This window comes from Oncorhynchus clarkii, chromosome 16 (genome assembly GCF_045791955.1).
Source record: "Oncorhynchus clarkii lewisi isolate Uvic-CL-2024 chromosome 16, UVic_Ocla_1.0, whole genome shotgun sequence".
NCBI classification, from domain to species: domain Eukaryota; kingdom Metazoa; phylum Chordata; class Actinopteri; order Salmoniformes; family Salmonidae; genus Oncorhynchus; species Oncorhynchus clarkii.
The window spans coordinates 69169611-69187171 of record NC_092162.1 but is presented as its reverse complement, the minus strand read 5'-3'; the positions used below and the strand labels follow the sequence as shown (position 1 = coordinate 69187171).

At 41.6% G+C, this 17561-nt stretch overlaps 1 protein-coding gene across 2 annotated transcripts; it reads right to left on the bottom strand.

The window, feature by feature from the left end:
- Nucleotides 1-275: 275 nt before the first annotated feature.
- Nucleotides 276-16746, bottom strand: LOC139367767 (homeobox protein aristaless-like 3). 2 transcript variants are annotated; one of them, XM_071106099.1, is made up of 4 exons: nt 16322-16746; nt 2493-2770; nt 1584-1691; nt 276-1254 (listed from the first exon to the last, which is right to left on the bottom strand). In XM_071106099.1, the coding sequence occupies exons 1-4, from the start codon at nt 16683-16685 to the stop codon at nt 892-894; spliced, it is 1113 nt and encodes a 370-aa protein (XP_070962200.1). In that variant the 5' UTR covers nt 16686-16746; the 3' UTR covers nt 276-891. The 2 variants fall into 2 exon arrangements, with proteins under 2 accessions (XP_070962200.1, XP_070962201.1); XM_071106100.1 differs by having other exon boundaries at nt 1629-1691; nt 16322-16745.
- Nucleotides 16747-17561: the final 815 nt, after the last annotated feature.

Sequence of the window (17561 nt, the reverse complement as noted above, 5' to 3'; positions counted from 1 at the left end):
AACAGGAGACACTATGAGCTGAACATAACAGAATGTCAGTGGAAGGGAGGACAGTAACAGGTGATCCAACTGTGGTTTGTGACTACTACGATTTCCTATCGTAGCCAATTCAGTTGCAGTCATTACGTTACAGATTGCTTGGTATTTCGAATTACAAATTTTAATCACTTAATACGTCAAAAACAAAATTTGATATCAGTAAAATCACTATAACTAATTGGTATGTATCATGAAGGAGATATGTGGCTGTTTGGTAACGGAATTACAAATCACAATTACAAAGGAAATATTTATTATACTTACAGATGGTACATTTAACCAAAACTAAAAGTAAGTGTTTATATTAGTTGGCAGGGGTCTTTATACTACAATATTATTGTGTTTTGATGTATTTCTGATACCTTTAAAACTTTTTTCTGGTAGAAGTTTTCTAAGACCCCCTTTGTCCATCTCTTTGACCAGAAATCAAAGCCTTTTACTTTCTGACAAATGTTCAAGATGGAAAATGGTTTCTATGCATTCATTTCCCACAAAATATAGAATCTTAGTTTTCATTTGACACCCAGTTTTACCTGTTCGTTTTAACTTTATATGTTCGTCCTTTTTACATGGAAATGCCCAGGGATAAAATACCTAACAAACTCAAAGGTTGATCATGTCATGTTTTGAAATCTGTGGGTTTACATTTTCGGGAGAAAAATAGCAGAGTGTGTGTATACATATTATAGTGAACCACAGGAGAGAGTTTTGACTTCTGCTGTTATCAACATGCAGCAACACAAACACATGGCCATAACTATCCATGGGGTAGCTAGTATACAAGATTGAGTTTGAATGTGTGTGTGTACATTGGCTCAGTCAGTACATAGTAAGGCCCTGACACTGTGGTGATCATGTAGGCCAGGATAGAAGACTGCCAGGGTCCTTAGCCTTCATCCGCAGGGCCAACAGGCTGGATGGCTTATACTCTGTCTCGGGCCCCGGCTCAAAGGAGTGGCCCCCGAGGGCCCCAGGGAAGCTGTGGAGAGAGTAGAGGCTATTGATGCCAGGGTGGTGTGGGGGGTGATGGTGAGGGTGGTGGGGGTGGCTGGAGGAAGGGGGCATGCCCATGAAGCCCATGGAGGAGAGGTTGCTGTGGGGATGGGGGTAGGGGCTCATACAAGAGGAAGACATGGTGTCAGGGCTCAGGACACAGCCCCCGCCGGACCCCCCGCCCCCTGCTGCACCAGCTCCTGGCCACAGGTTGCTCTGCATCTAGAGAGGAAGAGAGTACGTCAGATTAGATTGAGGGATGAGCGTGCGTAGGAGTGATGCCACCTGTCGGAAGACAGTACCTGGTAGGTGGAGATATCATATGTAGTAGCAAAGTGAACTGTGTGTGTCAGTAAGTGTCAGTGTGTACCTGGTAGGTGGAGATATCATATGTAGTAGCAAAGTGAACTGTGTGTGTCAGTGTGTACCTGGTAGGTGGAGATATCTTTAGTAGCAAAGTGAACTGCGTGTGTCAGTAAGTGTCAGTGTGTACCTGGTAGGTGGAGATATTGTATGTAATAGCAAAGTGAACTATGTGTGTCAGTGTGTACCTGGTAGGTGGAGATATTGTATGTAGCAGCAAAGTGGTTTCGCACCTCCTGGATCTTCCCATAGCGTTCCCTCTTCCTCCACTTGGCCCGGCGGTTTTGGAACCACACCTGAATGGAGAGAGAGAGAAAGGGATCAGAGGACATCTGCCACTTACCGTAATTCACTTTCAAATGCCAAAGTTTGTTGTAAGGCAACAAACAAAAATCTTAATTTGAAAGGACTGAGCAGCAGTTCTACTTTGCATTTCTGCACATAAATATTGTAGCCTATAATCTGGATGTATTAACTGTTTTCAGGATGGTACTGCAAACTATTACAGTTGCAAACTGAGACAGTTACTGTAGCAGCCAGGATAGGGTACTGAGATAGTTACTGTAGCAGCCAGGATAGGGGACTGAGATAGTTACTGTAGCAGCCAGGATAGGGGACTGAGACAGTTACTGTAGCAGCCAGGATAGGGTACTGAGACAGTTACTGTAGCAGCCAGGATAGGGTACTGAGATAGTTACTGTAGCAGCCAGGATAGGGGACTGAGACAGTTACTGTAGCAGCCAGGATAGGGTACTGAGATAGTTACTGTAGCAGCCAGGATAGGGGACTGGGATAGTTACTGTAGCAGCCAGGATAGGGGACTGAGACAGTTACTGTAGCAGCCAGGATAGGGTACTGAGACAGTTACTGTAGCAGCCAGGATAGGGTACTGAGATAGTTACTGTAGCAGCCAGGATAGGGGACTGAGATAGTTACTGTAGCAGCCAGGATAGGGGACTGAGATAGTTACTGTAGCAGCCATTGTAGGGGACTGAGATAGTTACTGTAGCAGCCAGGATAGGGGACTGAGATAGTTACTGTAGAAGCCAGGATAGGGGACTGTAGGATGTGTAGGATGTGATGAAGAGGGGGATTACCTGTACACGGGCCTCTGTCAGTTCGGTCCTAAGAGCCAGCTGTTCCCGGGCATAAACGTCAGGGTAGTGAGTCTTCTGAAACACTTTCTCCAGCTCCTCCAACTGGAAGGTACTGAACGTGGTACGGTTACGACGCTTCTTGTTCTTGCCCGATAGGTCGATGGAGTCTGCGATTGAGTCCCCTGTTTGGAGACCATTGGTTGGCTCCTTCAGCTTGATGCAGAAGTCTGAGCCAATCACTGGGTAGCCCATGGGCTTGGGACCCACCTTCTCTCTGGCTGAGGGCGGGTAGAGAGAGAGAAAGGAGGAAGATAGGGCTTACTATAAGAAAATGTGTGTGTGTGTGTGCGTGAAAAAAGTAAATTGCTGTGTTTAAGCGAGGCTCTGATGTCTACCAGTGGTAACATTGTCACACAGAGATATTCAGATTAAACAGCCAACCTAACATTAATGTCCACTGAGGCAGCAACAAAATATTCTCCATGATAACAAACAGGATTCATTAACGTCCACTGTAAGAGTATCACGATGTTCTTAATAATGATGGTCGGACCAAGGCGCAGCGTGAGTATAGTTCCACATCTTTTAATGAATAAGTGAAACTGAAAACAAAATAACCAAACTTACAAAGACACGTGACTACGTAGTGCTCAAACACACTATACATAAACAACAAAAAAAATGCTACTTATAAGTATGATCCCCAATTAGAGACAACGATAACCAGCTGCCTCTAATTGGGAATCATACAAATCACCAACATAGAAAATCAAACCTAGAACCCCACATAGAAAATATAAACTAGAACAAAAACCCCTAGTCACGCCCTGACCTACTCTACCATAGAAAATACAGGTTTTCTATGGTCAGAACGTGACAAAGAGGCATCAACGTAATTATTCTGCATTAATAATAAAAAGGATTCAGCCACGCAGACTTGTCTTTTCTCAGGAGATTTGACTAAGATCTGAAGGAGGACGTTGGTTTGGCAAGGAGTGAACGTTCCTATGTTGTCTCAGGGGTCCAACTGGTCTCTTACAGACCTCTGATAAGAGGTGAGAAAAACAGGCCAGATGAGCCACGAATAGAAGACAAAAAACACTAAGTGAGCTGCTGACGGAATGGTTTTACAGTTATGCACAAATTTGTATGAGATAGAGTTGGAAATAAACACGTGTTGCTTTTAAAACTTGCTCTTTTTTTTCTCTTAATTTAGTATTTTAGTTTGAAGTCTCCTTGTTATGGTTTTGATCAGATCTGACCAGACACAACATTCCAGACCACTGCAACACTGTTTGTTTTGACCAGCATTATAAATGAAGGTCAAGACCCCCTGAGCAGAACTCAAACTGATGTGTTTTGGGTTTGAGGAGGTTTCACATGGACCTAGTGTTTTGGGATCATGTTATGGACAGAATATACTACAGATTCTTCCAACAAGTTCAAAGTTTATTTTTGAAGACTGAAAATATCGTTATCGTCTCATTTTTGACATTGTGAGTCCCAAATCATTTGAGTTTTTAATTCAATTTAGAAAGTTAGACATTTGACCAAATTTGATACAAAGTATAATTGTGTGTATAAAATAACAAGGCATGATCAAATATATGCATTTCATTACTATGATAGATATGACACACAGACCATCTATTCATTTATGTGATACAAGTCACTTCCTTGTAACTGTACTGGACAGTACCATTATGGACTCCGGGAGTGTTTGGATGACTTGACAGTACCATTATGGACTGGATGTGTTTGGATGACTGGACAGTACCATTATGGACTCCGGGAGTGTTTGGATGACTGGACAGTACCATTATGGACTCCGGGAGTGTTTGGATGACTTGACAGTACCATTATGGACTGGATGTGTTTGGATGACTGGACAGTACCATTATGGACTCCGGGAGTGTTTGGATGACTGGACAGTACCATTATGGACTGGATGTGTTTGGATGACTGGACAGTACCATTATGGACTCCGGGAGTGTTTGGATGACTGGACAGTACCATTATGGTCTCCGGGAGTGTTTGGATGACTTGACAGTACCATTATGGACTGGATGTGTTTGGATGACTGGACAGTACCATTATGGACTCCGGGAGTGTTTGGATGACTGGACAGTACCATTATGGACTCCGGGAGTGTTTGGATGACTGGACAGTACCATTATGGACTGGATGTGTTTGGATGACTGGACAGTACCATTATGGACTGGATGTGTTTGGATGACTGGACAGTACCATTATGGACTCCGGGAGTGTTTGGATGACTGGACAGTACCATTATGAATGTCACTGGACTAAAACATTATGGATGTTTCACTCGGGCTGTGTTTGGATGTTGTTCTTCATGTTAATGATGGGGTCCCAGAAGATAATTATTCTCTCTCGGTCCCCTTTGTCTTATCTAGACTTTCCCCATGTCCTATCATTAGGCTCACTCAGAAGACAGTTGAGAGCAGTCATTCAGCATAGTCCTAATTAACTTCCTGTCCCAAACAGAGAAGTATTTTTCTTTGAAAAACCCTATTCCCTACAGAGTGCACTACTTTTGACGAGGGCCAATAGGTCTTTGCTCAAAAGTAGTGCACTATTTATGGAATAAGGAGTCATTTTGGGACGCACCCCTGATGTTGGTTTAGAATAGATCCAACCTCACACCATAGTTCACCTGTGGTATTGTGTGACAAAACGGCACATTTTGAAAATGGCCTTTTATTGTCCCCCCAGCACAAGGTGCACCTGTGTAATGATCATGAGGTTTAATCAGCTTCTTGATATGCCACACCTCTCAGGTGGATAGATTATCTTGGCAAAGGATAAATGCTCACTAACAGGGATATAAACAAATTTGAGAGAAATAAGCTTTTTGCTGCATTATGCTTTTGCTGCATTGTCAGAGATATTTTGGGTAAAATGTCAAATTTCGGGAGCATTTAATTGGGTTTAACGGTTTCTTAGAATTTAAAATATATATATATTTTAAAATTTTGTATTATTCATTTTTGGACTGTGCAGTTAAAAAAAATGTAAACATGGATGAGATCTGGGGGTTAGGAATATATAGTCAATTCATCATCCCTCTAGCTCACTATACTGAGATCTGGGGGTTAGGAATATCTAGTCAATTCTTTATCCCTCTAACTCACTATACTGAGATCTGGGGGTTAGGAATATCTAGTCAATTCATCATCCATCTAACTCAATATACTTATATACTTCTTTATATAACGTTTTAGGCTATGTGCTATACCATCCCCCCTGCTTTTCAATCTCTAAACCCTAACCCTCTCCCCTTCCAAGCACCAATAGACAAAACAGGAAGACTAGTCTGCCTTTGAAGGTGTGTGAGTCTGACTGTGTCCCAGAATGTTGGACAGCAATCAAGTGTCATGTGGACACAACATATCTCTACTCAAATCTGAGTCAGAAAAACAACACTCAGGTTAAATTCACAGACAGACTGACGCCAAATGGATGATCTTGTCCAAAAAAACCTATTCTAATCGTACCAATATTTGGGGCTTTCTGTATCTCATTCTTATATGGTCCACAACCCCATATTTAAAAAAAAAGTTGAATGAAAACCCTTTCATTAAGGGTTTTAAAAAAAAAAGGGCAAATCCATTGTAACAGAATTGCGATTTGACACCAATTTTTCACTTTAACATGTATGCCATACAAAAAACATTTGATTTTAAAGTTTAACAAACTGTGCACTATGCACAAGGACTACTTTGGACAATTTACATTGAAAAATCTGAACCAATCATAAATGTCTATGTTTCACAAGTTTGGACGTCACAGTACAGCACAGCAGAGTACAGTACAACACAGCACAGTAGAGTTCAGTACAGTACAGTAAATATGTCCAATACTGTACATTGTCCAGTACATGTACATGTCCAGTACTCTACTCAATTGTGCTCTACTCTACTGAACTCTACTCTACTGTACTGAACTCTAATGTACAGTACTGGACTCTACTGTACTGGACTCTACTATACTGTACTGAACTGTACAGTACTATACTCTACTGAACTGTACTGAACTCTACTGTACAGTACTGAACTGTACTGTACTGTACTGTACTGTACTCAACTCTACTGTACAGTACTCTACTTTTTGGTAATTCCGTTACCAATTTGGTAACAGAATTACAAGTTTGAATCACTTAATTATTCATAAACAAACTTGATATCAGTAAAATCACTATAACTAATTGGTAGGTCTACCTTTACTTGTTACTCCTGTGAACTTTCATTATCCTCCCTCCTCATGAGCGAGAGAAACTAGAATATATCTTAAAGATCAGTGGGTGTTTGGTAACAGAATTACAAGGCACAAGGCAATATGTGTTGATATTAGTTGGCAGGGGTCTTTATACTACAATATTATTGTGTTTTGATGTATTTCTGATACTTTTAAAACTTGTTTTCTGGTAGATGTTTTCTAAGAACCCCTTTTTCCATCTGTTTGACCAGAAATCAAAGCCTTTTACTTTATGACAAATGTTCAAGATGGAAAATGGTTTCTATGCATTTCCACAAAAATATGGACTCTTAGTTTTCATTTGACACCCAATTTGACATGCTCCTATGAACTTCACATGTTGGTGCTGATTGATCCATTTGGATGGAAATGGCTGAAAGGGGGACAACAGAAAGGGGGGATACCTAGTCAGTTGTACAACAGAAAGGGAAAGGGGGGATACCTAGTCAGTTGTACAACAGAAAGGGGGATACCTAGTCAGTTGTACAACAGAAAGGGGGGATATCTAGTCAGTTGTACAACAGAAAGGGGGATACCTAGTCAGTTATACAACAGAAAGGGGGATACCTAGTCAGTTGTACAACAGAAAGGGGGATACCTAGTCAGTTATACAACAGAAAGGGGGATACCTAGTCAGTTGTACAACAGAAAGGGGACGGGGGATACCTAGTCAGTTGTACAACAGAAAGGGGGGATACCTAGTCAGTTGTACAACAGAAAGGGGGGATATCTAGTCAGTTGTACAACAGAAAGGGGGATACCTAGTCAGTTATACAACAGAAAGGGGGATACCTAGTCAGTTGTACAACAGAAAGGGGGATACCTAGTCAGTTGGACAACAGAAAGGGGGGATATCTAGTCAGTTGTACAACAGAAAGGGGGGATATCTAGTCAGTTGTACAACAGAAAGGGGGATACCTAGTCAGTTATACAACAGAAAGGGGGATACCTAGTCAGTTGTACAACAGAAAGGGGACGGGGGATACCTAGTCAGTTGTACAACAGAAAGGGGGGATACCTAGTCAGTTGTACAACAGAAAGGGGGATACCTAGTCAGTTGTACAACAGAAAGGGGGGTACCTAGTCAGTTGTACAACAGAAAGGGGGATACCTAGTCAGTTATACAACAGAAAGGGGGATACCTAGTCAGTTATACAACAGAAAGGGGGATACCTAGTCAGTTGTACAACAGAAAGGGGGATACCTAGTCAGTTGTACAACAGAAAGGGGGATACCTAGTCAGTTGTACAACAGAAAGGGGGATACCTAGTCAGTTGTACAACAGAAAGGGAGATACCTAGTCAGTTGTACAACAGAAAGGGAAAGGGGGATACCTAGTCAGTTATACAACAGAAAGGGGGATACCTAGTCAGTTGTACAACAGAAAGGGGGATATCTAGTCAGTTGTACAACAGAAAGGGGGGATACCTAGTCAGTTGTACAACAGAAAGGGGGATATCTAGTCAGTTGTACAACAGAAAGGGGGGATACCTAGTCAGTTGTACAACAGAAAGGGGGATACCTAGTCAGTTGTACAACAGAAAGGGAAGGGGGGATACCTAGTCAGTTGTACAACAGAAAGGGAAAGGGGGATACCTAGTCAGTTGTACAACAGAAAGGGAAAGGGGGATACCTAGTCAGTTGTACAACAGAAAGGGGGATACCTAGTCAGTTGTACAACAGAAAGGGAAAGGGGGGATACCTAGTCAGTTGTACAACAGAAAGGGGGATACCTAGTCAGTTGTACAACAGAAAGGGGGATACCTAGTCAGTTGTACAACAGAAAGGGGGGATATCTAGTCAGTTGTACAACAGAAAGGGGGATACCTAGTCAGTTGTACAACAGAAAGGGGGATACCTAGTCAGTTGTACAACAGAAAGGGAAAGGGGGGATACCTAGTCAGTTGTACAACAGAAAGGGGGATACCTAGTCAGTTGTACAACAGAAAGGGGGGATACCTAGTCAGTTGTACAACAGAAAGGGGGGATACCTAGTCAGTTGTACAACAGAAAGGGGGGATACCTAGTCAGTTATACAACAGAAAGGGGGATACCTAGTCAGTTATACAACAGAAAGGGGGGATACCTAGTCAGTTGTACAACAGAAAGGGGGGATACCTAGTCAGTTGTACAACAGAAAGGGGGGATACCTAGTCAGTTGTACAACAGAAAGGGGGATACCTAGTCAGTTGTACAACAGAAAGGGGGGATACCTAGTCAGTTGGACAACAGAAAGGGGGGATACCTAGTCAGTTGGACAACAGAAAGGGGGATACCTAGTCAGTTGGACAACAGAAAGGGGGATACCTAGTCAGTTGTACAACAGAAAGGGGGATACCTAGTCAGTTATACAACAGAAAGGGGGATACCTAGTCAGTTATACAACAGAAAGGGGGATACCTAGTCAGTTGTACAACAGAAAGGGGGATACCTAGTCAGTTGTACAACAGAAAGGGGGATACCTAGTCAGTTGTACAACAGAAAGGGGGATACCTAGTCAGTTGTACAACAGAAAGGGGGATACCTAGTCAGTTGTACAACAGAAAGGGAAAGGGGGATACCTAGTCAGTTGTACAACAGAAAGGGGGATACCTAGTCAGTTGTACAACAGAAAGGGGGATACCTAGTCAGTTGTACAACAGAAAGGGGGGATACCTAGTCAGTTGTACAACAGAAAGGGGGATACCTAGTCAGTTGTACAACAGAAAGGGGGGTACCTAGTCAGTTGTACAACAGAAAGGGGGATACCTAGTCAGTTGTACAACAGAAAAAGGGGGGATACCTAGTCAGTTGTACAACAGAAAGGGAAAGGGGGATACCTAGTCAGTTGTACAACAGAAAGGGAAAGGGGGATACCTAGTCAGTTGTACAACAGAAAGGGGGATACCTAGTCAGTTGTACAACAGAAAGGGAAAGGGGGATACCTAGTCAGTTGTACAACAGAAAGGGGGATACCTAGTCAGTTGTACAACAGAAAGGGGGGATACCTAGTCAGTTGTACAACAGAAAGGGGGGATACCTAGTCAGTTGTACAACAGAAAGGGGGGATACCTAGTCAGTTATACAACAGAAAGGGGGATACCTAGTCAGTTATACAACAGAAAGTTGTACAACAGAAAGGGGGGATACCTAGTCAGTTGTACAACAGAAAGGGGGGATACCTAGTCAGTTGTACAACAGAAAGGGGGATACCTAGTCAGTTGTACAACAGAAAGGGGGGATACCTAGTCAGTTGGACAACAGAAAGGGGGGATACCTAGTCAGTTGGACAACAGAAAGGGGGATACCTAGTCAGTTGGACAACAGAAAGGGGGGATACCTAGTCAGTTGGACAACAGAAAGGGGGATACCTAGTCAGTTGGACAACAGAAAGGGGGGATACCTAGTCAGTTGTACAACAGAAAGGGGGGTACCTAGTCAGTTGGACAACAGAAAGGGGACGGGGGATACCTAGTCAGTTGTACAACAGAAAGGGGGGTACCTAGTCAGTTGTACAACAGAAAGGGGACGGGGGATACCTAGTCAGTTGTACAACAGAAAGGGGGGTACCTAGTCAGTTGTACAACAGAAAGGGGACGGGGGATACCTAGTCAGTTGTACAACAGAAAGGGGGGTACCTAGTCAGTTGTACAACAGAAAGGGGGGTACCTAGTCAGTTGTACAACAGAAAGGGAGATACCTAGTCAGTTGTACAACAGAAAGGGGGGTACCTAGTCAGTTGTACAACAGAAAGGGAGATACCTAGTCAGTTGTACAACAGAAAGGGAAAGGGGGATACCTAGTCAGTTATACAACAGAAAGGGGGGATACCTAGTCAGTTGTACAACAGAAAGGGAAAGGGGGATACCTAGTCAGTTATACAACAGAAAGGGGGGATACCTAGTCAGTTGTACAACAGAAAGGGAAAGGGGGATACCTAGTCAGTTGTACAACAGAAAGGGGGGATATCTAGTCAGTTGTACAACAGAAAGGGGGATACCTAGTCAGTTGTACAACAGAAAGGGGGATACCTAGTCAGTTGTACAACAGAAAGGGGGATACCTAGTCAGTTGTACAACAGAAAGGGAAAGGGGGATACCTAGTCAGTTATACAACAGAAAGGGGGGATACCTAGTCAGTTGTACAACTTAAATGTGTCTTCTGCATTTAACCCAACCCCTCTGAAACAGAGAGGTGTCGGGGGGCTGCCTTAACCCTTGTGTTGTCGTAAGGGTAAAAAAATGACCTGCCACTATGTTCAACAGCAGAGAAAACCCCCTAATATTATATTTTTTCAGCTTGAAATTTGATGACTTTTCCTAGAGTGAGCCCAACATTAGAAAAAGTGAAACATCGCTCTCATTTCCATGAGAGCTGGACACCACCAGGGTACAAAGATTGTCTTAGGGTCATTTTTGACCCGGCAGTTATTAAATAATTTACACACCACAAAAAAAAACACAAAGACACACACACACACACAATGATAAATGTAGATTGTGTGCTGCTGATTGAACTGAAACTTTCTTGTGCATGTGCAGCATCTCCCCTCCACGACCCCTCCACAACCCCACACATGACTCAAGTTCACTACTACTCAAAACTATTTCAGGCAAAATAAAAAACTATTTCAGACAAAATAAAAACAATTTCAGACAACTAATTGGGAATGCAGTCAGAGGCAATAAAGGTGCTGCAGATGACAGTACCCCCACTGTTCTCTCTTTGCTGAAGCCATGAGTGCACGTTTCAGTGCCCAACAGGTCGTAGATCTGATTTTTTCAGATGTCCGGAGGAACAAGAGAACAATGATTTAGAAGAGGAGGATGTATCTGAAGAAGATCACCATGGTTGGCACAGTTAGAAAGAACAAGCCTGAGCTCCCCCCTGCACTCCTCGCAACAAGGGGGAGAGAGGCCTTCTCATCAAAGTTTGCCATCACCACCACTCTAGTTTCTTACCTCCCAAAGAGGAACCAAGAATGTGGTCCTTCTGAGCACACTGCACAAAACGGCTGAGATCAGTGATCGTGAGGACATGAAGCCAGCCATCATCCTGGACTACTACCACAACAATGGAGGCATGGACAACCTGAACAAGGTGATTGGAACTTACAGCTGCAGGAGAATGACTGCCCGCTGGCCCTTGGTCATCTTCCATAACATCATTGATGTGTCCTCATACAATGCCTTCGTGATATGGAACAAGATCAACCCTACCTGGATACCTGATAAGCAGAACAAGAGCAAGGTGTTCCTGGAGCAGTTGGGACAGGCACTTGTAATTCCTCATTGGACAGTATATAACAATATATCACTATGTTGCCAAAAAAAAGTTCAAGACTGTTATTGTTTCCCTTCAATAAAAATGCATTCAAAACTACTTTCTGCACATTTCTGCTACTTTCTTTGGCTATACAAGTGCTCTCATGCTAAAACAAAACGTCTGTTTACACCTATGCAGTACCTTTAGCAATACTAATAATAATAATAAACCTCTACTTTATTAAAGAAAACAATTATGACAGGTGTGTTGTAATAAAAACAAGGGTCCACTGATTAAGTGCAGTCTTTCTGCATTGTGAAGAGGGAAAACCCCAGATATTCACAAAGTTTCTTCATGCAAAATAGATTTGGGGTTTAACATTCAATTAAGCTGCTTTATTTTAGTGAAGGCGGGTGAATTTTTTTTTACCCTTAGGACAAGGGGAGTATACGTAATGTTAAGACTACACAAGGGTAAATCGACAGCCACGCCGCCTGGGTAACAGTGGGTTAACTGCCTTGCTCAGGGTAACAGTGGGTTAACTGCCTTGCTCAGGGTAACAGTGGGTTAACTGCCTTGCTCAGGGGAACAGTGGGTTAACTGCCTTGCTCAGGGGCAGAATTACATGTTTTTTTTTACCATGTCATCTCAGGGATTCGATTCAGCAAACTTTCGGTTATTGGCCCATTGCTCTAATCACTGTGTGTGTGTGTGTGTGTGTGTGTGTGTGTGTGTGTGTGTGTGTGTGTGTGTGTGTGTGTGTGTGTGTGTGTGTGTGTGTGTGTGTGTGTGTGTGTGTGTGTGTGTGTGTGTGTGTGTGTGTGTGTGTGTGTGTAAGCGTCTAAGTGTGTTTGCATGTGTATAAAAAAAGTATTAATTCAAGACCAAAGAAATAGAAAAGTATTCATTTTAAATCAGACCATGGTATTATCTAAGATGAAGATTAACTGTAGAGATAGAGTATCTCTATCCACGGTTGTCTTTGGCAATAACATGAATCAGACTGCTGTATGTTATTCTGCACACACAGATATATCACTGTCCTTAACAGAACTCACATCCCTTAATAAAGGCAACTTTAGAGGATGGATTACAAACGTCAATAAATAATACTGAAGAACCACGTCATTTCCTAAGACTCGAGTTCACGGGATATTACGTTTACTAAACTGTTTCAAACTTGGAACGCTGTGTTGGTGCATGTCTCAGGCCGAAGAAAATCATCTTTATCTTTAAGTTAATCTAGTTCTTTCAGTTTATTATTATTTAGAGAATGTTCTGAATGTGCTTAAATATAATAGATAATATTGCACCTGAAAAATATTATGATGTAAAAAATTTTAAAAAAAAGGGACAGGGTCTTCCAGAGTCAATATTTTTTGCGCTTCAGAAACAAAACATAACTTTTTGATTAAGAAACCTTCTCAATTTAAAATGAACTCAAGTTGTATTTGTTTTTTGTTTGTTTCGTTTATTACTGTATTTTGTGCAGAATACATATGATTGGTGTGTTTATAAGATGTTTATGGCACGGTGGAAGCTCCCTCCACCGACGCCGTAATCACGCACCTAGACGGCTCAGGCTAAAATAATGACGTTTTTTTGATGTCGTTGCACATTCATTTGAGTCGGCCTAGCCAATTTCGGTGGGCTGGCTATATTATTTTGTAGTCGTCGTCTAGGCCTATAATATTCCATGACTTTAAAATCGTGTTTTAACATCTGATTCACATTTTATTTTCGAATAATTCGAAAGGGCAACATTGGGGATATTAGGTTCACCAAAACAACTAAATTCTGAAAAGGAGCTCGCAAGGAACAAAATAACAGGCCTAATTCAAGATGTTCGGCCTACAAAGGCATAGCAGCATTCAGGGCCTCGTTTCCCAGAGCCTTCGTAGCGTTAAGATGGATCATAATTAGAACCATTTTAAGATGTATCTTTAGTAGCCGAGCTGTTTCCCAGAACCTTCGTTAGTAACGTTGCTGTTAAAAATCTTCACACGTCTACGAGTGATCCAGACCACTCACAGAGCAGCCAAAGTGCACCATTAGATGTTTTTGGCCCTTCCGCGTCACTTTAGTCACAGACATCTCAGCTAGTAACGCGAGCGGAGTGGTCAGTATGTTAGAGTTAAATTTAGGCAATATTCCGAAATCTTAATTTAGGCATTAACTCTGAGTTCAGGTAAATTCAGGTAAGGGCTAAGGTTTGGGATAGGCTTTAAAAAAAACATCCCAAAAACAACTTTCTATCGCCTGATTCAAAAGTGTAACCTTTGGAATCAAAGACAGATGCTTGAAGGTAACAGCGCTCATTGTTGCCTCCCGATGTCCCCAGACATGGATGACCGTTGAATACTGACTTGCATCACGGGTGACCTGTCCTGCCTGTGTTTAGGCTGGGTATCTGTCTGACTTTGACGGCTGATAACTTCAGAGCGAAGTGGACTACAAATACAAAGTTGCCAAAGTATTTGCAATTGTTACAAACAAGTGAAAGATAAAACAAATCTTCAAACGAAAACCGTGATGACAGCATTAAAATGTAAATAGGCTAAGCCTAAATGGGTCGATATATTTCAATCATATTGAGCTTTATTTTGCCTCTAGGCTACTGTCTGTATTATTATTTTTGCCTCAATATGTTTCATGTGTGACAACATGTGCCAATCTGTGATTTAGTGCATTATTATCGGGTAAACATACTTACGCCACCTCAATAGTTGCAGCCATAGATGGTAATATCTCTCTAGGAGCTAATCCGTCGTCAGTATTGTGGAATAATCCGAATGTTAAAGTAAGATTTGAATGGAGAAAGCTGATCCGACAGCAGCGCGGCTTATTCTTTCGATCCAATCAATAGGCCTACTAACCACACGACACATGGTCTAACGATGCACTTAGCGAAGGTACTCTCTACTTGTTTGTTTGGGACACACTTAAAAAGTTGGCTCGTAAATAATGATGCAACTGGTACGATCATCGTCATGCTTAAATTACATCGCAAGGCCCAGATCTACTTATTTTTGAGGGATTTCTTCAGCCGGGGCCTGCTGTGTGGACTAATAAACATCCGTCCTTTGATGGTCCTTTGGAACGTTATCCTAAATGATAGAAAACAAGCTAAATAATTAGGTGAACAATTAAAAACAGACATTTGGTGAAAAGGAATCACGACCATTAGATTGTACATAATGATTCAGAGCCCCCAACCCCCCCCCCCCCCAAAAAAAGTAGGATTTTCACATAAAAACGCAGGTTCCTGGTTTTACTTCAATATTTGAATGTGTTAATTCAATTTAATGTATTGTTTAATTTACCATTTTTGTCTTGACATTTACTCTCAATTTAAGAATTTGAGAGTACTTGCCGTGTAGCTCAATTTTGTGGGCAATACATTTTTGTTGTTGTTACTTTTATTATACTCTTAAACATTATATGCAAATTTACGTTAAAAAATGAGATGACCCATTCCCACTTTAAACAAGGTCATGCGCATAACTGCGCATAATACTTCATGCTGGAGGCACATTAAGCATCTTACTATGCTTGCAGTTCCACCTCGACTTCCGTGTTCAGCAATGCGTGATAAAGTGTGTTAAAATGGCAACAACAACAAATCAACATTAAGATATGATCACTGAAAGTAACTGATCAAAAAGAGGAAGTAGATCTAACGAATAATAACAGTTTGGGAATTAATACACTTCTGTTGGAACTACGCCCTTTTTTTTAGACGCTGGACTTAATTTATTGGTGTTTGTGAAACAGCAAAAGTTAAGTATATTATACATCAGAATACCTCATGTTGGAAATACTAAAAAAAAGCTGATGTAAATAGTTACGTAATTTTAAAAAAAAGGTAGAACTAGCACAATATTGTTTACAGTGTTAACAAAGTTTTTATCCAAGCCCTTGACACATATGCATAGGCTATGTGCAGCGCCAAAGAAACCCTGAAAATATATTTATCCACTGGTCTACAAATTTGAAGTAGTAATTTGAAGTAACAATTTGAAGTAGCTGACAACAAATGTTGGTTGCAATTATCTTATCACGGGTATGTATCTTCTTCAGAATGGATATTGCATAATGTTTGACAAGTCAAACGGTTTCCACACGCAATAGAACATTATTCAGTTAGGCCTATAGCATTTAGGTAAATACATTATTATTATAATTATTGTGAGTATTATTATTGCATTTCCCCCTATTTTCGTAGAGAGGCTATATCTTTTTCACAGTTAGCCTCACACTGATGGCCGTGATTTTTTTATTAAAAAAAAATAAAAATCTCCACTTACCTTCGGAGTTGTTTTCATAAAACGAGCCCTTCCCGCTTATTGATAAACCATTTTGATCCTGATTAATATTTTCCATATATTTGCTATGTTTGTTGGGCGAGGCGCGAGGGTTCGTGTGAGCTGCCCCGTGCGTAAAGTCCGCGGGTGCGCCGTCATTAAATCGTCCCATGGAGCTCGAGCTGTAGAAGTCACCCTGACCCCGGAGACTCAGACCGTGCGCGAGAGGAAGGTGTGCGTTTTTCTGAAGTTCGTCACAGGGAAGAAACGAACCCGAGGAACTATGCTGCTCCAAACCCGGTGAGTTCTCTGGTGGTGTCCGGTTTGGCTGCGAAGAGAAAGACAAACAACTATCCGTCTCCATCATGAGGTTGGTCCGGAACGCACTTTAACGACTACCGGTTACAGTGAAAGCAAGGCGCCTGTGCGAGCCCGAGAGAGTGGGTTTTTTCTTCTTCTCTTCATTTCAAAAGGGTGGGATTTAGGAGATCAGGAACAAAGACCCGTGAAACAGGGAGGACCAGGCGGGACAGCGGGCAGATAGGCCTATGATCCGCCAATAATTCAATCACGTGTGGTTCCTGTCGCTACAATTAACAATCGAACTCCTCTTTCATTTAGTTGTAAAAGCAAACATATTACAAATCGGGGCAGGGATAGAGAGAGCATTTTACGCAAGGCAAATTACGCACAGATCCAGGCCTTTTGTTATGTTCAGTGCCAAATGGCCAAATACGCACAAGGAAAATAATGTTGCCAATGATGCCCTAATTTTTTCCACTGGGTTTACAGGTAACATTCTTGTTACATTACCTGGGTTTATTAATGTCAATGTAACAGTAAATGGTAGTGATTGAGGTCAGGGAATGTAGGGGATATCTATGAATATCTCTTGTATTAGTTTGGATCATAATCTATTGGCTAATGCATGCACAACGCTTGATTTATAAGCAACCTCAAAATTCGATGTTGTTTTTTTGTACGCATTTCTAATCTAAATTGCATTAGATACATAATTTCATGATAACACTGCCCAAACAGATTGAGCGATTTGAAGAACAATAATGGTGTACCATTTGTTAGGCAAAAAAAAGAACATTGAAACGACATGGCTACATTTTCAACAAAATTGAACTAAAGCATTTTGGTTGAAGATAAATATGACCGAAAATCGACTAAAAAATCGACTAAATCGACCAGATAACAGTAAGGCGCTAGCTTTTTGTTTGTTTGTTTTTTGCCC

Coding starts and splice junctions, on each gene's coding strand:
- LOC139367767 (XM_071106099.1), bottom strand. CDS start 16,685: ATGATGGAGACGGATAGTTGTTTGTCTTTCTCTTCGCAGCCAAACCGG. Junction 2,771..16,321: donor TTATGAAAACAACTCCGAAG/GTAAGTGGAGAT, acceptor ACCCGCCCTCAG/CCAGAGAGAAGGTGGGTCCC. Junction 1,255..1,583: donor ACAATATCTCCACCTACCAG/GTACACACTGAC, acceptor CTTCCTCTCTAG/ATGCAGAGCAACCTGTGGCC.